Consider the following 20,861-nt stretch of genomic DNA (forward strand, 5'->3'; position numbering starts at 1 on the left):
CGGCTATTTTCAGTGTCTGACACCGTCACAGTCACTGCCCAAGTGCCTGATTTTGACGACTTTGGAGTGAGACCGCGTTGTTTTGGTTGACAACTTTGGTTGGAACACAGCCTCTGACTGGATGACAGAAATTGCTAGTGGACATCAACAGAGGACATTCAGAGTCAGGCTTATAATTATCAATATATTTTTTCAAAGTTTCCAAAAAAACACAACAGTTCAAGGGTGGTTTACGAAGCTTCTGAAAAGGATGTGATTGCACCGGAACCTTCGTTGTAACAGCACAACAATTAGCTTCTGGGAAAAAAAATAAGTTGGCTAACAGCCTGTACACATGCTAAGATTTTTCCGCCATTAAATCCATTGTTTTCAATATAGATGTACAGAAGACGCGCTCAAAAGTGAGTGCAATGCTCAAGCATTCCATGGGTGCGCCCAGACTGTTGCAGTGCCCGTGGGGGGTCCCAGAGTACTGGCTGTCCTAGTGTTAAAGCAAAAAGAGATGTCAGAAGTCTGTCAGTCTGTTAGTTTACGCTGTGTTTTTAAGGTTGATGCATCACAATGATGCAATTTCATTAACCCTCCAAACAATATAGACAACATTTTCCCAAGCCAAAAACAAACTCTGGTATCAACTTTCCCCAAGAACTGATCTGTATTTACAGTCTCATGCTAGCTTCCACATGTCAGTACATCTGTAGTTTTTAATTTTCTGTTTGTGCACAGCTCAAAGAAGCAAGATATAACACACTATCTTTAAGAGTCACCCAGGCTAGCTGTTGTCCCCTGTGACCGGCCTTTGCTGACTATAGCTTTGTATTTTTCCTACAGACATGAAAGTGGTCCTAATCTTCTCATCTAACTCCTAAGCAACCAAACAAGCAGATTTTAAGACGTCAAAGTATTCCTTTAAGGTTTGAGTGGTCCAGTTGGGCCCAGTTGAGAACACCAGGGAGCATATTTTACTGGTGGCTAAGAAGGTAAATCAGAGGTTTTACTGGAGACTGATACAGTGAAACCAGTAAAGCAGACGTTTACGACCATGTTTGAACTGTTGAGCTTCACACAGTGTGAGTCTTCCTGCCCTGCAGTGTGAAAATAACTAGGTGCATTTACCTAAGTACTGCACCTAAGTAGAAATATGAGGTACCTGTCCTTAACTCGACTTAACATATGTTCTTTTCATGCCACTTAATACTTCCATCCTACTGTAGTTCAAAGGGAAATATTGTGCTTTTACTCCCCTACATTTATTTGACATTTATTTAGGTACTTGTTACTTTACAAGTTAAGATTTTTGAGCACAAATCATATGAAGAGCTGATGATATATGACGTTTTGTTATTAATAGCTTCCCAGCAGTATGTGCAAGCACAGTTGAAAATAAAATGGCAACTATTTTGACATTCTGAGATTCATTCAGTTCTATTAGCACAGGCTGAGTATTACCCAAGTATTATAGAGTCCAGTAGAGGGTGGAGCCTGTGTGAGAGAGAATAATCAGCTGATCCAATCATTAATCATTAAATACAGTCCTTTATACAAAAAAGAGCTCCACCAGCTTCATCAGTAACATCCTGCCTTTACATTAATGCGTGAGTAATAATGATATAATATATAATAGTATAACAATAGCAAGAGCTATCTGTCTGCACTGAAGCGATAGTACCTCCAGTTTTGAGGCCATTGTTGTCTGCTGGGAAACGGTGGACTGCCCCCTCTGGGTTGGGAGAGTTACTGCCCCAAGCAAAGGAGTTAAAGTATCTAAGGGCCTTGTTCATGAGTGAGGGTAAAATAGAGTGTGAGACGGACAAGGCAGTTTGGCGCAGCGTCAGCAGTGATGCAGGCACTTTGCCAGACCGTAGTGGTAGAGAGGAAGCTGAGCTGAAAGGCAAAGCACTTGATTTACCAGTCTATCCACAGTAGTGATTCTAAGACTGAGATTGCGGATACAAGCGGCTAAATTGATTTTCCACTGCAGGGTGTCTGGGCTCAGCCTGAGAGTTGGGTGAGGAGCTCAGACATCCAGAGGGAGCTAGGAGTAGAGCCGCTGCTCCTTCGTGTCGAAAGGGCAAAAGGGGCCAGGCATTTGATCAGGATGCTGGTTGCCTCTCATTTAACAAAATGGTAGGAGGCCCCAGGGCAGACCCAGAACACACTGGAGGGATTGAATATCTCATCTAGCCTGGGAACGCCTCAGGATCCCCCAGGAGGAGCTGGAAAGTGTTGCTGGGGAGAGGGACGTCTAGAGTGCTTTCCTCAGCCTGTTGCCCCAGTGACCCGGCCCCGGATAAGGGGATGAAAGTGAATGGATATCTGTCTGCACTGAGTACTTTTAATACTCAAAGTAAAGGTTCTGAATACTTCATCCACTACTGCTTCCCTGTGTACAGTTGGTGTGTGTAATTGTGTGTGTTTATGAACAACTGGGTACGCTCATGCTCCATATGGTACCCATAGCTGGTCCATCTGATTGCAGCCACAACACATGTTCAGAGAAAGACAAACGACAGCTGTATTTTCTTTGTGGGTCTAATTATTTCCTCGCGACCATTTAGCTTGTCACAGTATGAAGGGGCTGCACGAGGAACACCACCCACATCCACGCACATACAAAAACAGACACTGAAATGGACACAGGCAGTAACACACACATCCACACACAGACATGATTAAGATGTGGAGTCGGGGTGAGCGGAGGCCTTGTATACACAACTGCCCATTTAGCGCATTCCATATTTAAACAAAGTGGATGCTGAACTTTGACACCTTCCTATGTTGGAGTTTCTTTGTGCTCCACCGCTGATGACTTCATCCCCTCTGCTTGAGACAGACAGACACACACACGCACATACTGTAGTTAAGTACCTTTCTGTGTGGCGTGGTGTGCTGTGTCATAGCCATGGGGAAGCTGTGAGCTCCTTTTAGCTGAGTCTTCTCCCAGAGGGAGGCGAGCCTCTGGACACACTCATCTCTGGAGCACAGGGCAACACTGGATTTACTCTGGTCAAAGAAAGAGAAAAGAAAACAGCAGGGAGGAAGAAAAAACATTAAACAGAGATATGGCCCAGACAGAGATGGAGGAGAAGTATGGGGGGCAAAGAAGAGGAAAAAGGTCAGGAAAACAAAGGTACTGTTTTTTGCCATTTTACATGAACAGATGCAATCACAGTTTGCATTCCTAAATATTTAACTCGACTGTAAAGCTCTTCATATTCCCCTAAATATGATAAGGAGGCTTTCAGAATAAATATTTAACTCAAAGCTTATATTTTTACAACTTCAGTGAGCAACTGTTTTCTGTGCACCTGTAGGTGTAGCAGCATGATGTGTATCCAAAGATGAGGCTGTCGGCTGGTCAGGTTGAAACAGGACTTAGCGTACAGACAGTAGTGGCCCTTAAGAGGACAGGAGAACGACAGCTTGGCCACACATCCTCGATTTGAATCTGTCACACAGACACACACAAAGACACATTTAAAAATGGTAAAATTATTCATCTTTCGCAGATGCTCCAATTGAAATTCCTAAGCTAAACCAGAGTCAGTCTGTGGGCTCCTCTCTGTCCCCTTGCACATATGGACTTGTGTAACCTTGGGAACATATTTACAGAGTGATTCATAGCATGCAAGGACACCGAGTCTCGCAATCAGGAAGTGTCTTCTTTACTCAACACCACCTCCCACAAACTCCCACCTATCAGCGAGGGAGAAGAAACTGGTGAAGGGGCAACAGTTTGTGCTTTACATGGAAATCATCAAAATGAAATACTAACTTAGCTACTTAGTTACTCTTTGGAGTGCTTCATTTTAATATTTCATTTTTATTTTATGTCAAACAAACAAAGTCATATATTAAGAACCTTATTTTAGCTGAATAATATGCCTCCTGCATAAAAATGGATTCAGTGCATCACATTTGTTTCTTAGTTTCCTGGTAAAAAAAAATATAGGATTTCTTCTGTCTTTTAAAGCAATGACTGCAAATTTTTACCAGCTGTCACGAGTCATCATGTGTGTGTGTGTGTGTGTCATCATGGAGAAATGAGGTGCTGGCGACACCAGTTGTAGCGGGAACTACCACAGAAGCTGTTTTGAGTACTTTGGCAGGTTTTTATATGATTGTCTGTGGAAAGATTTTGTCAACACAATAACATTGCAACTGTGCAAGACAGAGTCACACTCTTTTGTGTAGATAAGATCAAAATGACATCAAGTTCAAAGAAAAGTGTGTCTTCAGCAAGGGCCCTGGGAGTGGGGAAGGTGATAGCAGCTGGAGCGATTCAATAGCAAGATGGTCTCTGGCTGGTAATAAATTTAAATCACTTTAAAATAAATCACTTGATGGTGAAAGGTTATAGGAGGGAATTGATACCATGCAAAACATGGATAGTGTGCACATCCAGCTGAGTACAGCTGCTGCACAAAAAACAGCTTGCAAAGGAAAAGGGGAAGTTCGCACAATGAAAAACCTCCCAAAGACTAAATAGCTGAACATTTTTATCGATAAGATCTTTGACAGGTAATATGAACAAAAAGCAGGTTACATATACAGACAAAAATGACAGCTCAACCTACATGGAGTCTCCACTAGTTGCCTGGCAACTGCTTCCAGCTGAGAAATAGTGCAGCACAAAATCCCCAGTAAAACTGCAAATTGTTCGCCTGATATCAGACAGAACTGTCAGCTCATTACAGTCTGAAGCTCTGGTGAAAGTTCAGCCAGGAAGACTTTTCATGCTCAGGCTGTAAGTTTCTTTCTCACCCTGCCATTCACTCCTTGCATGCATGCTCACTCACTACCTCTAGGTGTCATCATCTAGGTCTGTGAATTGAGCCCGTCAGCTGTTTTTCGGCTGATTCACAATCAACCAACAGCACAGCGACACACCTTCTCTGTCAGCCTATCATCTTACTGCTCCTTATTTTGAATATGGTTCTTTCTCTGCCGTAGTTCTTGCTAGCTGCAGTCGAGCGCACCCTCCACCTCCGCATCACCACCCACTCTTTACGGATTCATCATCCTCGTCTGCCTCAGCACTCATCAGCCTCAGAGTCATCAGCCACCTCCACCACCAGTGTCCGGACTCCATGGGGGGGATTTATCCTGCTGCCAATGAGATGTCCCTCAATAACCAAATATCTCCCTCTGGTGTCCAAGCACAAAAGACTTCTGTTAAATCTTAATTAAGTATTATCTTCATTCTTCTGTCTCTCCTGATTGAACTGTGTCCCTCATCAGTCTGACATTGCTTGTACTCTGACCCATTTGCGTCGCAGAGGGGGATTTTCCCTAATCAATCACTGGAGCCCAGCGTATCCGCCTGCATCTTATATATATTAAAGTACACACTGTAGCCATGCCAACATGCTGGTTTTATTGGGGTTTGGAGCAGAGCTAAGTAAAAACAAACTGAAATGTCAGGCGATATTAAGAAGAACTCTTGACAACAGCTTTAGTCCCTTGTGGCACTCATCAGATCGATTGCTTTTGCAAGCAAGAAACCACTGTTTCACATCACGGTGCCTGATGAATCCTTCAACTCGGTGGAGTGCGCAAATTCAAAGGTGTGGACCCATACAAGCACATTTCTGTACAGATTATACACATTAGTTTTGGAGGTGCTGGTAGGTTGCCTTTGGACAGAGCCAGGCCAGCTGTTTCCTCCTGTTTACTCTCTTTTTGCTGAGCTGACCGAACTGGCTGCAGGCTGTGGCCTCATATTAGACTGTCAAACACAAGAGAGGTGTCAATTTTCTCATCTAACTGTCAAAGAAAGAGCGCCTCTCCCAAAATGGTTAAAGGAATCAAACATTTTCTAGATCGTCATAAACTTGACGTTCATTTCTCATTCTGGGCATGTTATCTTTGGAATAAACTCAAATGCCTTACAAATGTACAAAATCAACTCATAGGAGACACTGTGAAAAAGAAATGGTGGTAACTACACGTGTTGAACTACAGTGTGCGTCTGTTTATCCTCCTTTATTCGTTAGCACATGTGTTTCTGAGAAAGTTTGTTTGTATCCAATAGCCGGTGACGCTGTATATTTTTGTGTCAACGTGTGAGAGTGTGTGTGTGGATGTTTGGATTGAGGATACATGTGCATGTGCACTCTTCTGTGTAATCCTCATCCCTTGAGACGGAGGGTCAGCAGCTCAAGTGTAGGTCAGCCAGCAGCATGATGACATCATCCAGCTGAGACCACTTGTGACATCATATCCTAAGTGCTGAGGGGTTGATTCTCATTAAGAGACTAAGAGAGGCTATGTGAAGCACCAATTATGGATGTAGGGATGGATGTGCCTCTACATGTATGTGTTTAACAACTGTATATTTACATTCATTTTTATATTTAATCAATTAACCAGAGGCCAAAGGAGGAGTTTGTTATTTTTTGTCTTGTTTCCTCTTTTACGTGTGTGCGTACATGTGTGTGTGCATGTATGAGTGACTCTGTGTGTGTGTAAGGTATGACTCCTGGCTGCCTCTTAGTTAAAATGACATTAAGGCCAAAGGCGGAGTAATAACATCCCCTCCTGTCAATCAAAATATCATCACCTCGTTTGAGTCTGGTGCTTTGTGTGTGCATGTGTGCGTGTGTGTGTGTGTGAGAGTGACTTTTCTGTTCTTAATATGTTCAAAAAACTGAAGCTGTGTCCCAATAGGTGGGGCTCTCTGCTGCAGATGGCTCAGACATTAAAAAAAAGGACTGTACTGTCTAATTGCATATCTATTTAAGTGTGTGTGTTTTAAAGTGTGTTAACTGGTGTGTATTGTTGAATATGTGCATGTGAATGTTTGCACATATGGTGTTAGGTGTGTAAGGTGCCAGGGATCTTTTTACCCAGCTCAATGTATTCTATGTCTTAATGTGTCTTATCTTGTAAAATATGTGCATCCGATATATCACAAGCATATTTCATGTTGGTGTTTGGTTGAATTTAGCTGTGTGAGTCATAATTTCAGGAAGGACTGGATCAAGTTTTCAAAAAAAAAATCCCAATCAAAAGGGGAAAGGTGATAACAGGCGCTGCTCCAGCACAAGATGACAGTGAAGTCTTAATTCAAACGAAGCACATCGAATTGAAAAACGGAAAATAAGCAGGACATGAATGAAAATAAAATATCAAATCCCTGAATATGAGAAGGATGAGAGGGGAATTGTGAAAATGGATTACAAAGTTTTAGAAAGTGGATTAGATTAGTTTGGAGACGTAAGAGGTTTCTCGTTACATTGTTTTTTCACATGAACCGATTCACCCTCGTTTCTAGTCAGCACACTCTGCTTGAACTAAGGTACGAAAGCACGCGTGCACACACACAAAACTGCACCATATATACATGCACTTCATGCATACTAAATATGTATGCATAACATCCATCTGTTTCTACTTAAACATGACTGCGTTGTATAGATGTAGCTGAATTTAATAACCTTTCCCACTTCAAAACAATTCTCTGCCTCTATACCTTGATTAATATTTCCATTAACAAATTAGCTCCGTGACATTAGCCCTATGGAGTTTGGCTCATAGTTTTTATTATAAGACTACATTGTTTCCCGGCAGATTAAGAGCAAGTACAAGTTCACTGGAGTCAGCAGCTGAATAAAAGGATTGGCAGTACTCTATATTTTTCCCATGAAATAGCCAAAAGTAACAATAAATTGAATCTGAATCAAGGATCAGATATTGACCACAATGTTCTTATGCATTGTTTGCTTTTATGCATGGTGGTTTGCATGTAATGTAAACCTATGGATGAGGTCAATGGGGGACAAAGACAATAAAATGAATGTCATGATTTAATGTCAAATTTAATATTCTAGGGGGAGATAAACAATAAATAAACTAGAAATACCACCTCATGTTTGTGTGCCTCTGCCAGCCAGTCAGGTTACAATTTCCATCCATGTCTGTCTTACATGAAGCCTTGGCTGTAGACAACGCCTCAAACATGGAGGTTGCTGCAAAGAAGCTACATATTCTGAAAAATGAATGCTTCACACACATCTTTAACCCAACAGCAAAGAAGATCTATACCTTCAGCACAGTTTCAAGGTGGGCAGCAAAGAGTAGTGTCACCAGTTCAGTATTCGGGCAGATGATACAGGATGCCCAAATTCAAACTGAATCGTAATTTGCGCCAAACTCAATTGAGATTTTAAATAATGCCCTTTGATGCGTTTGGGGTTGTGATTTGCTTTGCTTATGGTGCTCTGTTGTGTGCCAGTGTTATGTGCAATACATGAATGGGTGATGTGCAACACTGTTAAGTCGGTGAGGATTCTCAGTCATCCAGGTCATGGTAATCGTAAGTGCTAGATCGTAGGTAACTGGACTTGCTTGAGTTCTTGAAGACGTTTTGCCTCTCATTTAAAAAGCACCATCAGTTCTAATTGACTGGTGCAGAGCTGCAGGCCTTAAACTCTGTGTGGGTGTGAATCCTTACAGAGTTGTTATGGTCACATGTGAGTCGTTGACCCACCTGGCCATCTTGTGTGTCGTTAGGGTTAGATGGGTCCAGGTGAGAATGGGCGTTGAGTTGTCTCGGGAGGGATCCCAACGAACACAACCGACTACGTTAAACAGAGTAGGCGGCCTACAACACCACCTATCACCAATGCAGTCTTGGGATCCCTCCCTAGACAACTTAACACACATTCTCACTTGGACCCATCTAATGAAAACAACACACAAGATGGCCGGTGGGTCGACTCACATATTTCCTTAACGACCATGTAACTCAGAGCTCACACATGACTTCAACAACTATGTAAGGGTTCACACCCACACAGCATTTAAAGTCTGCGACTCCTCACCAGGTCGTAAGAACTAAAGAAACCTCTTGCACGCGAGCCAAAACGTCTTCAAGAACCTCAAGCAAGTCCAGTTGCGTATCGTATTGTAGCGTAAGGTATTTTACCCAACCGCACCGCATCATACGGCATCGCATTGTTATCACATCGCACCATATCGTAATGTATCGTATCCTATTGCATCATAGCATAGCGTAGGGTACTGTACTGTAATGTACCACATCTTATTGTATGGTATCATATCACACCAAATGTCGCCTCTACTATTCCTGAGGTATGAAGTCAAGTTTTCCTTTGACATTTTGGATATAAAATGTCATAATTTCACCACTTTACCCTGTTAGACACTTGTGTGAAATTTGGTCTCAATTAGCATATGAGTTCTTGAGTTAAGGCCAAAAACATGTTTTATGAGGTCACAGTGACCTTTGACCACCAAAATCTTGTCAGTTCATTATTAAGTCCAAGTGGGTGGTTGTGCCAAAACTGAGGAAATTCCTTCAAGGTGTTCTTGAGATATTGCATACATGACAATGATGGACGAACAACCTGAAAACACAATGCCCCTGGGCACAGCTGTCGCCGACGTGAAGGCAAAAAAATGTTTGCTGTTCTTCTTAGTAACTCAACTGCCATTGCCAAATTGTTGGAGCTCATAATAGAGATATTCCCCAGGAAAATAATATGATCCTCTCCACCAGCTGGGCTGACGGTGCTCAATAACTGGAAACAGCTTTTAGCACACAAACAGTCAAAGACGCCATGTACGATATCAGGTGTCTGTCCGGACAGGATATAAATTATAAGTGGATAAAAAAATGTATTCAGGACTGAAACTACCAATGTGGCAGAGGAAGAAAAATCACATTCATATGCCCTCTGGACGGGATTAAAATCACCGATCAGCACATGCAATATTAAAATAAAACTATTCACCCGAGGGACATAAATCCTTGTCCAATTGGTGCCCGATGTGTGTGTATGTGAAAGTGGGAAGAAGAGAGGGGAAGAGGAGGCGTATTCATACCACATCATTAATCAACCCCAGCAACCACGTCTGACTGTAATCTCATTCAGGTTCAGCAGGTTACACAAACCCTCCCTCTGCTTCTCTCCCTGTGCTGCACTTCTCTTCCTACTGCACAAACCAATAACACTGTCATCAAATTATCTCTAGTACTGATCTCAAAGAAAGCATGCTCCGACAGAACGGTTTGTCATGTTCACATTACCGTCTATCACACACTGCTCTGGTATGGGGATCTGCCGCACCATGTCTCCACAGAACTCTCTGATCGTCTCCATGTTGTCTCTTAAATGGATGAAGAGTCTGTCAGTGTCCTCCTGCTCCTCCGTCTCTCCATCCTTCTCTCTGCTTTGACCTTTCTCAGCCTCTTTGACCCCTCTGTCCAGGACAGCAGAGACAGGCATCGAGCCGTCACCTATCAGTTTTCTTTCAGTGGGTGGTGCTTCCTGGTTTTCTGAGTGCGATTTCACCAATGTGTTGGGGATGATGTTGTCCGGGTTTGGCTCCAGGCCCTCACTGTCCTCCCCGGTGTCTGAGTTGATGGAGCGGGAGCGCACAGCGTGGAGGGCCAGGCTCTTTGACCTATGAAGAAGCAGGAAATAAAAACAGTCACAGTGAATTTTGTTTGCTTCCTGTTTTTGACTCCGTAAAGCAAATGTTCCACTGTTTGTTCCAGGGGTCTGTGGGCAAACGGCTAAAGGAAAAACTTCAAGGAGACATTGTTGTCAATGATTTTGTAACAACTATGGGAAACAGCAAAATATCTGAACTTCAATGCATGGCAGGAGTATTGCGGACAAAAGCCAATCTGGTCTCACTCTGAGGTCCTCAAAATCCGGCGCTTGGGCAGTGACTTCCGGTGTCAGACACCGACGAAAAAAGCCACCGGTAGCCAGCAGCGTTAGGGGGAAACGTGGCCGGAAAAGAAAGAAAGTTAAGACAGTGAAATTCTGAGTAAGGTGGGTGGTAGGGGTCCAACAAATGTCAACTTTCAACCGGGAGAGCGGTGTTCGCATCCCATTAGATTGGGCTTTTGTTGCCAAAACCCAACCATGTGTGTTAGCTGCTGAAGGTAAAAAAAATGTCCATTTGCATTGTTGTAACAACGTGCTGTGTTTATTTTGAAAGAAACTGTATGTAAACATTAAATTTCCTGTGAAAATGGAAGTGTATTTTGACAAGACAATGCATGTAATGGGCAGAACTTGACACATCAACGCATCAACAGAACATCAGTAAGCAACGCATCCAGGGTACCTCGCATGTTGTATCTGGACAGAAAATCCATGACCAAACATTGATATGTGAGAAATTCGGAGTGAGAATGTGTTGCAAAAGCATGATTTTACTTTAATTACACTGAAGCGATTCAGCACTCCAGTTCGAGTTGCTTCACTAATGCCCAGTGTACCATGTAACATAGCAACGTCCACAAATCATACATGCTAACAGACACTTGCCCACACTTTTTTCAGCGGTTTACAGGACTACTCACTTTATAACACAGCAGGTACGAACCATCCACCACCAACACTGACAAGGTGAGTCAACATTCTTGTTCTAAGAGGCTATTTGTTTAATAGACTACTTATTATATGGCTATTTATCAAATATGTCAATAATTTTATACAGTCTTACTATGTCTTATCTTACTATATAATGATAAAAACTCTGTCTGTGTGTGTGTCTGTTCCACATTTTTCTCCTCACTGACTTGGTCAATCCATGTGAAATTTGGCACAGTGGTTGAGGGTTATGGGAGGATGCGAATGAAGCAATATGACATCACTTGGCCAAAGGGGGGCGCTATAGCAACCGACTGAAGTTGCAAACTTTGAATGGGCATAACTCATGCCCCGTATGTCGTAGGGACATGAAACTTTGCACAGAGATGCCTCTCCTCATGAGGAACAAATTTGCCTCAAGAACCCATAACTTCCAGTTATATAGATTTTCCGCCATTTTGAATTTTTTTGAAAAACACTTAAAATTGATCTCTTCCTAGGAAGTTTGAGCGATCTGCATGAAACTGGGTGAACATAATCTAGGGACCAATATCTAAAGTTCCCTCTTGGCAAAAGTTGGAAAACTTACTAAAACTGAGCTTCTATAAGGCAATGAATATTGCGGAGGGCGTGGCTCATCACATAAAGGTGTATAACATCTCAAGGGTTTCACCAATCACCACGCAACTTTGTAGGCATATGACCACACGTCATCTGAGGGGACCCCTCCATTATTGACCCCATCAAACAAAATGGGGGCACTAGAGAGCTAATTTCTTATCTAGGCCTAACCGCCATATCGATTTTTACTAAACTTGGTAGATATGTAGAACAGGACGCCTCAAGGTGACCGGAGAAATTTAACTCTAATTGGCAACTGGGTGGCGCTATAACAACAGAAAAATGGCTAAAATGGGACAGATCACTGATCCTTATCTCTTATCTCACATGTAATGTCACAGTGTTGGATGCTCACGCGGTAAACATATGTAAAAGTAATCCCTACGGGCAAAAACCTTAGGCTTCAGACTGCTCTGAATACTATTTTTCCAATGTTTTTTCCACTTTTGGGACCTCAAGTATTGACATTGCTGTATGTAGCTACATGCTGTAATATCAAGGAAACGTGCAATCTTGGTTGCCAATGTTGTAAATTTCTCCCATTTCGGTTGTGCATTTTTTGGTTTAGATGCTTTTCTTTCTGATTTCTTTCACAGTAGAAAGTGCCACTACACTTCGTTATAGTTATTCTCCCGGCTGCAATGACGATGCAGAGAGCTGACCAATCAGAGCATGCTGGGCTTTTTCGGGAGGGAGGCCCAAAGAGACAGGTACTATGCCAGTGTTTCGACACGGGGTGAACACGTGCTCCAGCAGAGACAGTGTGAGAAAAACACAATTTTTTTAAACATTAAAGCAGGTACACATGTTCTAGCAGAAAGCCAAAATACAAGTATGAACCTGAAAATGAGCATAATATGTCCTCTTTGAGATGCCAAAACATTGTGTACTTTTGCAGCAGAAACACATGCAACAGGACTCCATGCTCTCCACGGACAGTACAGTCAAAGAAGTATGAGAAAAGCCACGTGTTGATTTTTTGGCTTTGTACACCAGCATTATGGATTTGAAATGAAACTATAGCGATGTTGTTGACGCAAGGACTTTAAGTGACAGGTGTTGTGTAGGAGTACTGCAGTGTGGGACTCTCGGACCTTTCACGGTCCCTTAATTTAAGTACAATGTAGCAGGACAAGACAAGCAGTACCTGCGAAGTACACAGGCCCCTTAGGAAGTTGATCCAATTCCTGAAGACCAGACTGATGGCAAAAAAAATGCCTACTGATATGTGTTTCATTCCAAATCCAATGTATTGATGTAGAAAGCAAAAACTGTAGCATTATCTCACAGCTTTCAATCTTACTATACAAAATGTAAAGATATCCAACATGACTGAGCTTCTGTGATGTGTGTTCTCAGCATGTGGACATTTTTATTGTATTTCATTTTTTATTTCTGATTTAATAAACAGTATTTCTGTATCTTTGGATGGTCTGTCTTTGGTTAGCCTCAATAAACACATACAGAGAAACATCGTCTTGGCTCAAAGGATCTCTTGTTAATTTGACTGGAAATCAATAATCCACCCACACAGTGACAGAGATAACAGTCTATTCTTCATTAAAATAAATTCTGACAATCCAGCCAGATCTGCGCAGAAACCCGGCATACCAACCGACCTGTTGAATCTCATTTCTCGTCTCTCCTCCCTGACGGCTTGGCTCAGGCTGTAGCGACGCTGGGGGGCAGGAGAGTCCTCCTCCACCTCCTCCTCCACCCCTTCCTCCCCCATTTTCTCCTCAAAGGCCTGAATTTTCACTTGCAGCCGCTGCTCTGACGCCCTCCCTCCCCCTGGAAGAGATGCACAGGGAGACGGCGGGCATGCCTCGTCCACCCTGTGACACACACACACACACACACACACACACACACACACACAGGGCAAAGGGGTTGACTTGGTTTGCATGTGGTGGGCACGTGAGATGAAGCTGGACAGACACATTTGGATGGATTTCAGTCGCCTCACTCTCCCCCTCCCTCCCTCCCCCTTCTGGCTAGCCTTTCTGTAATTCTTGCTTTCTCACGATGACTGGCTCTATTTCTGCGTCTCACCCCACGTGTCTCCCTCTCTCCCTCTTTCGCTGGCCACATCTCACCTTCTCCCCTCTCTCTATGGCTTTGTTTTTCTTTGTCCCTCACTATGGTGCCTGTCTCCTCTCTTTTGCTCTCTAACCAAACTAATTATTCCCTCCCTCCCTCCATCTCTCGTCCTCTCTTTCCCTTCCCCGTGTTTTTTCCATGAGCGGCCTTTATAACTTTATTAACCAGTCCACTTGTTTGCTGAAAGAGGACTTACAACTGCCCCATTGTTGTTTCTCTTCTGTCCTCACCCCCTGCTCTTTCGCTAATAAACCATCCTGCCTCTCTCAATCCCTCGTTCCCTCTATCTCTCATCCAGAAGACCCCAAGCAAAGCCTCTGGAAGCCTCCAATCCTGCACATGATGTTCTTATTTCGGAGAGAGCAGTGCGTGTCATTCCCCCACTGCAGCCAGTTGAATCCCAGTCAATTTGTGCACATTAACACGCAAACACACACACACACAAGCTGTACTCCCATTTTGTGCATGCATACTGCATTTTAAAGCCCGTCTCATGACTTCCACTTATTGTAAATATAGCTATGGCATGAGAGAAGTCACTGGAGGACAGACTTGGAATGCGACATAAAGAAAAACATTTTAATGGTCTACAAATAAAAGTGTGTCATTACAAACCCAGATTTTTAAGGGTTTAAGTGCCACAAAGATAATTGAATGTGTGGGCGCAGAATTCTCTTGGCTTTGTGCAAGTTTCAAATAAGCTGCAAAACTTTTGTCTGCTCTCTGTGACGAGATGATTAAGACACTTTTTGTTAGGCGAATACTTGTGGTTCCAACAGGGATCAGTATTTCAACTATATTGTCAATACTGATTTCATTATCAATTTTGCTCCTTTATTCAGCTGTTTACAGTTTAAGCACTTTATCAATTGCCAATTATTAACCCTAAAGCCTTTTAAAAAATAAGTAGATAAACAACAAGCATTCTCATCCACTTATCTGGGACTGGGTCGCGGGGGCAGCAGACCAAGCAAAGCACCCCAGACATCCCTCTCCCCAGCAACACTTTCCAGCTCCTCCTGGGGGACCCCAACACATTCCCAGGTCGGATGACATATATAATCCCTCTAGCGTGTTCTGGGTCTGCCCGGGGCTCCCTACCAGTGGAACATGTCCGGAACACCTCTAATGGGAGGCGCCCAGGAGGCATCCTGATCAGATGCGCGAACCACCTCAACTGACCCCTTTCGACACAAGGAGCAGCGGCTCTACTCCGAGCTCCCTTTGGATGTCCGAGCTTTAAGGCTGAGCCCAGCCACCCCACAGAGGAAACTCATTTCGGCCGCTTGTATCTGCGATCTCATTCTTTCGGTCACTACACAGAGCCCATGACCTTAGGTGATGGTTGGGACGTAGATGGACCGGTAAATCGAAAGCTTTGCCTTCTGGCTCAGCTCCCTTTTAAATACAACAGTCCAGCACAGCGACCGCATCACTGCAGAAGCCGCACCAAACCGCCGATCCATCTCACGGTCCATTCTACCCTCACTCATGAACAAGACCCCGAGATATTTGAACTCTCCCACTTGAGGCAGGAACTCTCCCAACCCGGAGGGGGTAACCCACTGTTTTCCGGCAGAGAACCATGGCCTCAGATTTGGAGGTGCTGACTCTGATCCGGACCACTTTAAACTTGGCTGCAAACCACCCCAGTGCATGCTGGACAACCAGTGTTTAGTTTTCAAAATTTGCTATTTAACTTTCACTTGCTATTATTATTAGTATTATTTTGTATATATTGAGGAAAAGCTCAGCTGTATTACTCATAGAAACATCACTGCTTGTACAAGCACCAATAAACATATGAGCTAAAACGTTTGGCAATGTTCACAGTGAATCTCTAGTGGTCTGGAACTACTTGTTACAGTACAGTTTTTCTTTATGTATAGTATAGTACACACAGATCAGCCAAAACATTAAATCACTGTCAGGTGAAATGAATAACATTGATCATCTTGTTACAGCGCAATGTTCTGCTGGGAAAACCTTAGCAGATGTCATTTGACATGCATCACCCATCCAAACAATGGCTTGGCCCCCCCAGGCAGGACAATGCACCATGCCACACTGCAACAACTGCTCAGATATGGCCTGAGGAGCGTGACAAAGAGCTCAAGGCAATGACCTGTCAACCAAATTAGCCAGTTTCTAATCAGATCAAGAATCTGTGGGACGTTCTGTTACCCAACCTCACAACCCACAGGACTCAAAGGATCAGACGCCAATGCCCTGGTGCCAGACACCACAGGACGCTCCCAGAGGTCTTGTGTCTATGCCTCGACAGGTCAGAGCCAAGTCCAATCCACAGTGGTGCTTCTGACCTGTTGAGGCATAGACATAGGACACTCTCAGAGGACCTGTGTCTATACTTCAACAGGTCAGAGCCAAGTCCAATCCACAGTGGGGTGTCTGACCTGTTGAAGCATAAACACAGGACCTCTGGCGTACCGCCATGTCCTGTGGATACTGAATCTGATTGGAATTTGGGAAATTTGGAGGTCAGGTCAATGCCTTGAGCTCCTTGTCACGTTCCTTAGGCCATTCCTGTGCAGTTTTTGCAGCGTGTTGCCCCACTTGGAGGGCAACGTGCCATCCAAGTGGGGCAACGTGCCACGCCGCACTGCATGTTGCCCCGCTTAGAGGGCCACTGCCATCGGGGAGTGCCATCGCCATGAGGGGGTGTACTTAGTTTGCAATGGTGTTCATTGCCTACTAGCAATTTCAGTATTTAACACATAAGAGGATGAAAACAGCCTCAGACTCTGTAAATGTGTGTCTCCTTACCTGCAGTGCATGGCTGTGCTCTCCTCCAGTCTCCTCCCCAGCAGTCGGGCTATAGCAGTGAACGAGTTGCTCATCCTGTAGATGTCTTTACCGCAGCCTCCCAGTAAAGATGGGTAGCGGTCTGTCAGAGCTCTGATCTCCAGCAGCAGTGTGTGGTGAAAGCTGTGCTCCATGCTGCCTAGACAGGACACCAGGTAGACCAACGAGTTGTGTGCATGGGTCTGGAGAAAGGAGACAACACAGAAATTATAAGAAATGGAGGAAATTAAAACATCTTTTGTTGTGCTACATGTTGGCCTCACCATATAACTAAATGAAGATATAAGAAAGTAAAGAAAGAAAGGATAGGATTGCCAACAAGTTGTTTTACTGTACAAAAATCATTCAGTTTAATGGTTCTGTCCAATGGTGTGGGTTGTTTTTGAGTAAACTGAAAACGACTGAAAATGGGACCAGCGTTGTGTTCGAGGACGGCTTGAAAGTATCGTGTCACTACATGTGTTTCGATGGAAAAAAAAGAGAGCATTTTATCTAATTCGACACACATTAGTTTTACACTTCCAAGCAGTTTGGGAGGTTTGGTGCAACTTTTGTTTCTAAATCATGACAAACAATAATAAATACAAACACATGCTCTCGGCAAACTTGGCACTACTTCCCCAATCGGCCTTTGTAATAACACACATGCACAAACATTTCATCATTCTCAGCCTGCTTTTTGTGTACAATTTATCCAGAGCGTACACAACCTGATCACCTTGTCACAGAATAATACTTTAAAAGGTTTAACCCCTTGTTACGCTGTTGTTGTAGGTTCACTTTTTATAACACTAGTTATAAAGTGTTTTATATGCACTTTTTTCTGTAGTACTCCAGCTTCCTCCCACAGTCCAAAGACACGCAGGTTAATTGGTGACTGTAAATTGTCCGTAGGTGTGAATGTGAGTGTGAATGGTTGTCTGTCTCTGTAACCCCTTTTACACTGCCAGAATTTCCACGAATGTTGGGCCGTTTTGCCAGCAAGCTGCGAGCGTTTAGACACACAGAGCCGGATTGTCGAGTTGATCCGAGGTGCCCAATTTTCCGCCTCGTAGGGTAGACATATTGGCGGAACCTTTTTGGTTTAAAAAGAACGAGGCGGCCTTCCGCAACGGGAGGGGCTGTTGATGAGTTGTGGGAGGAGCTGTTGATGACGCCGCACATGTGACCCAGTGGCGGTGGATAAACAGGAAACAGCTGATGGCAGCTAGTAGCAAGAGGGAAACACAAACCTGACAGACACTACAGTAAAGATGAACAACTGGGGAGACAAGGAATTGTGCGCCCTCCTTGTCCTCGTACATGAAGAGTCCATTAACCGTCAAATGAAGGGGACAGTGAAGGACGGGCCGACTTATGAGAGAATCGCCGAAGGACTGACCAGCCGTGACTTCCCTCGGAGTACGTTACTGTTTATGTCACGCGCTGAGTTACACATTTTGTTACTTGCTCACGCCCCCCACTTCCCCGAAAAAGGCACATTCTGTATAAACAAAAGTAGGTAGGCAGCATTTTGCCGCACTCCCCGATTTTGTTTTTATACTGCCAATACTGAAAAAGACTGATTGGGCTTTCCTGCAAATTTGCACAATTCCTGTTTAAAAAGGGCTTATGTGTCAGCCCTGTGATAGTCTGGTGACCTGTCCAGAGTGTACCCCGCCTTTCACCCAGTGTCAGCTGGGATGGGCTCCAGCCCCCCCTGCAACCCGAAACAGGATAAGAGGTTACGGGAAATCAATTAATAATGTTGCCTTGAAAATGCAACATTTTTGTTCTCTATTTAAATCCATTTTGGCTCCTAATAAAAAACAGACGTTTTAAAGTGGTGCAAACCAGTCAACACAGGAATCATTACGATAACAGATGATCACAAGTGACATGATTCGGTAACAGCACTCCTGCAGTGTTTTAGGGCCGAACCAGAGCCAACACAACCTCCATCTGAGGACAAAAACAAAAACAGGATTCTTTTCAAAAACTCTCCACACTTGTAAAAACTCACGCTGCTCGGACTGGAAAAATAAAGACCTCCCTCTCCTCCTCCGACTGAGAGACAAACTGATTGATTGATGGAGGGACAGAGAGACAGACAGAGCCAACCTGTGCTTACAAAGCTCAAGCACACCTTGTAACGAGGAGACAAGAATGCACTTACTGCACAGTTTGGGCATGTTTCACAAGCACTCTCTGCTGGATGCTATATTTATACATGGATGCTAAAACTACCAGAAAAGGCAGAACTTGACTTTATACTGTAACAACATGCCAAGTAGGTATTTAGGAGTTTGTGGGCCTGGAGTGCAGACTGCAGGTACAAAGACTTTCCTGGGACATGCGCTACTTGTACACACAGTTCAGGCATTTATTGTTGAGAAGATTTTACTTTTTAAGGACTCGCTACAAAACTTCCAAACATTACAACATGAGCAGAATTGGATCATTTACAGTTTGCAAGTGAGACATTTTACAGTAATTCCATTAAAAGCCTGCCAGGTCCTGCTTAATCATCAAATGTCACAGATCATGTTTAATTGTCTGGAAAAAAGTACTCGGCTTTGATTTTTGATGTCTTAAACACATCGCTGGTTTCACTCGTGGCCAAATTCTTATGTAAACCTGCAGCGGAGCACAATAACAGGAAGTTTTTTAAAAACTAGGAACTGTTGTATTTAATTATAACGTTTAATGTTCTCCAAAAAAATATGGCAGAGTAACAGATATTCCTCCAAAGTGCCAATCTGACAGGATACAGATCTGGGGAAATAACAGCCTCATACAGACAAGCACATAAACATCCTCTGAGAAATACACAACTTGGCCTATTCATTTCTTTCACTCCATTATCATAATTCCAACAACACTAGGAGCCAACCTCCACTGGCAGTAGCACATGTGTTTGTTTGCAGGAGATATCTGTTATAAATTCATTACGAAAATACCAATGATTCAGAATTTACCAAAAAAAAAGGAAGGAAAACAATGCACCGGTTCATCGACAAGCCAAATCCTTCCTCTGCTCACTAACCTCTATTTTTTTCTATCTTTGTTTGCTCGGTCGCTTAGTTTCCCCTGATTGTCCATCAGTGCACTGAGCTCTCTGCTTCCTTCGGAGCTGCAGTCTGGCACACTAACAAGCCCCATGGAGATACTGCTGGGTGCGTGAATGTGCGCTTTCCATGTCAGAGCGCATTAATTATTTGCAACAATGAGTATATATTATCAAAGACCGGATGATTTAACATTTGAAATCTGAAAATTTCTATTTGAAAGAATTTCAGCAAAGCACATCAAAGGTGATACAGTACGAAAACATCACACTTCCCTCATCAAAACCTGAGGTTAAAATTAATCAACTGATTTAACACCCCCTGATAAATGAGATAAAGAAAAGTATACCGCCACCACAAATATATCCAAGTATGTTACTACATCTTACTATATAATGACAAAAACTCTGTTCCACATTTTTCTCCTCACTGACTTGGTCAATCCATGTGAAATTTGGCACAGTGGTAGAGGGTCATGGGAGGATGTGAATTAAGCAATATTACGTCATTTGGCCAAAGGGGGGCGCTACAGCAACCGACTGAAATTACAAACTTTGAATGGGCATATCTCATGCCCCGTATGTCGTAGAGACATGAAACTTTGCACAGAGATGCCTCTCCTCATGAGGAACAAATTTGCCTCAAGAACCCATAACTTCCAGTGATATAGATTTTCCACCATTTTGAATTTTTTGAAAAACACTTCAAATTGATCTCTTCCTAGGAAGTTTGAGCGATCTGCATGAAACTGGGTGAACATAATCTACGGACCAATATCTAGTCCCCTCTTGGCAAAAGTTGGAAAACTAACTAAAACTGAGCTTCTATAAGGCAATGAATATTGCGGAGGGCGTGGCTCATCACATAAAGGTGTATAACATCTCAAGGGTTTCACCCATCACCACGCAACTTTGTA

At 43.3% G+C, this 20,861-nt stretch overlaps 1 protein-coding gene across 4 annotated transcripts in view; it reads right to left on the minus strand.

Annotated features, from left to right (window-relative positions):
• The window catches only part of veph1 (ventricular zone expressed PH domain-containing 1), a 124,430-nt gene that overhangs the window by 41,916 nt on the left and 61,653 nt on the right, over nucleotides 1-20,861 (minus strand). For 3 of the 4 annotated variants that reach the window (XM_049576195.1, XM_049576196.1, XM_049576198.1), the window contains 5 exons: nucleotides 16,860-17,080; nucleotides 13,595-13,810; nucleotides 10,055-10,431; nucleotides 3,309-3,448; nucleotides 2,869-3,003 (listed from right to left, as the gene is read on the minus strand). In XM_049576195.1, the coding sequence (XP_049432152.1) occupies nucleotides 2,869-3,003; nucleotides 3,309-3,448; nucleotides 10,055-10,431; nucleotides 13,595-13,810; nucleotides 16,860-17,080 (1,089 nt within the window). The remainder of the gene's footprint in view (nucleotides 1-2,868; nucleotides 3,004-3,308; nucleotides 3,449-10,054; nucleotides 10,432-13,594; nucleotides 13,811-16,859; nucleotides 17,081-20,861) is intronic. The other variant, XM_049576197.1, reaches the window with a different exon arrangement.

This window comes from Epinephelus fuscoguttatus, linkage group LG5, assembly GCF_011397635.1.
Source record: "Epinephelus fuscoguttatus linkage group LG5, E.fuscoguttatus.final_Chr_v1".
NCBI lineage: Eukaryota > Metazoa > Chordata > Actinopteri > Perciformes > Serranidae > Epinephelus > Epinephelus fuscoguttatus.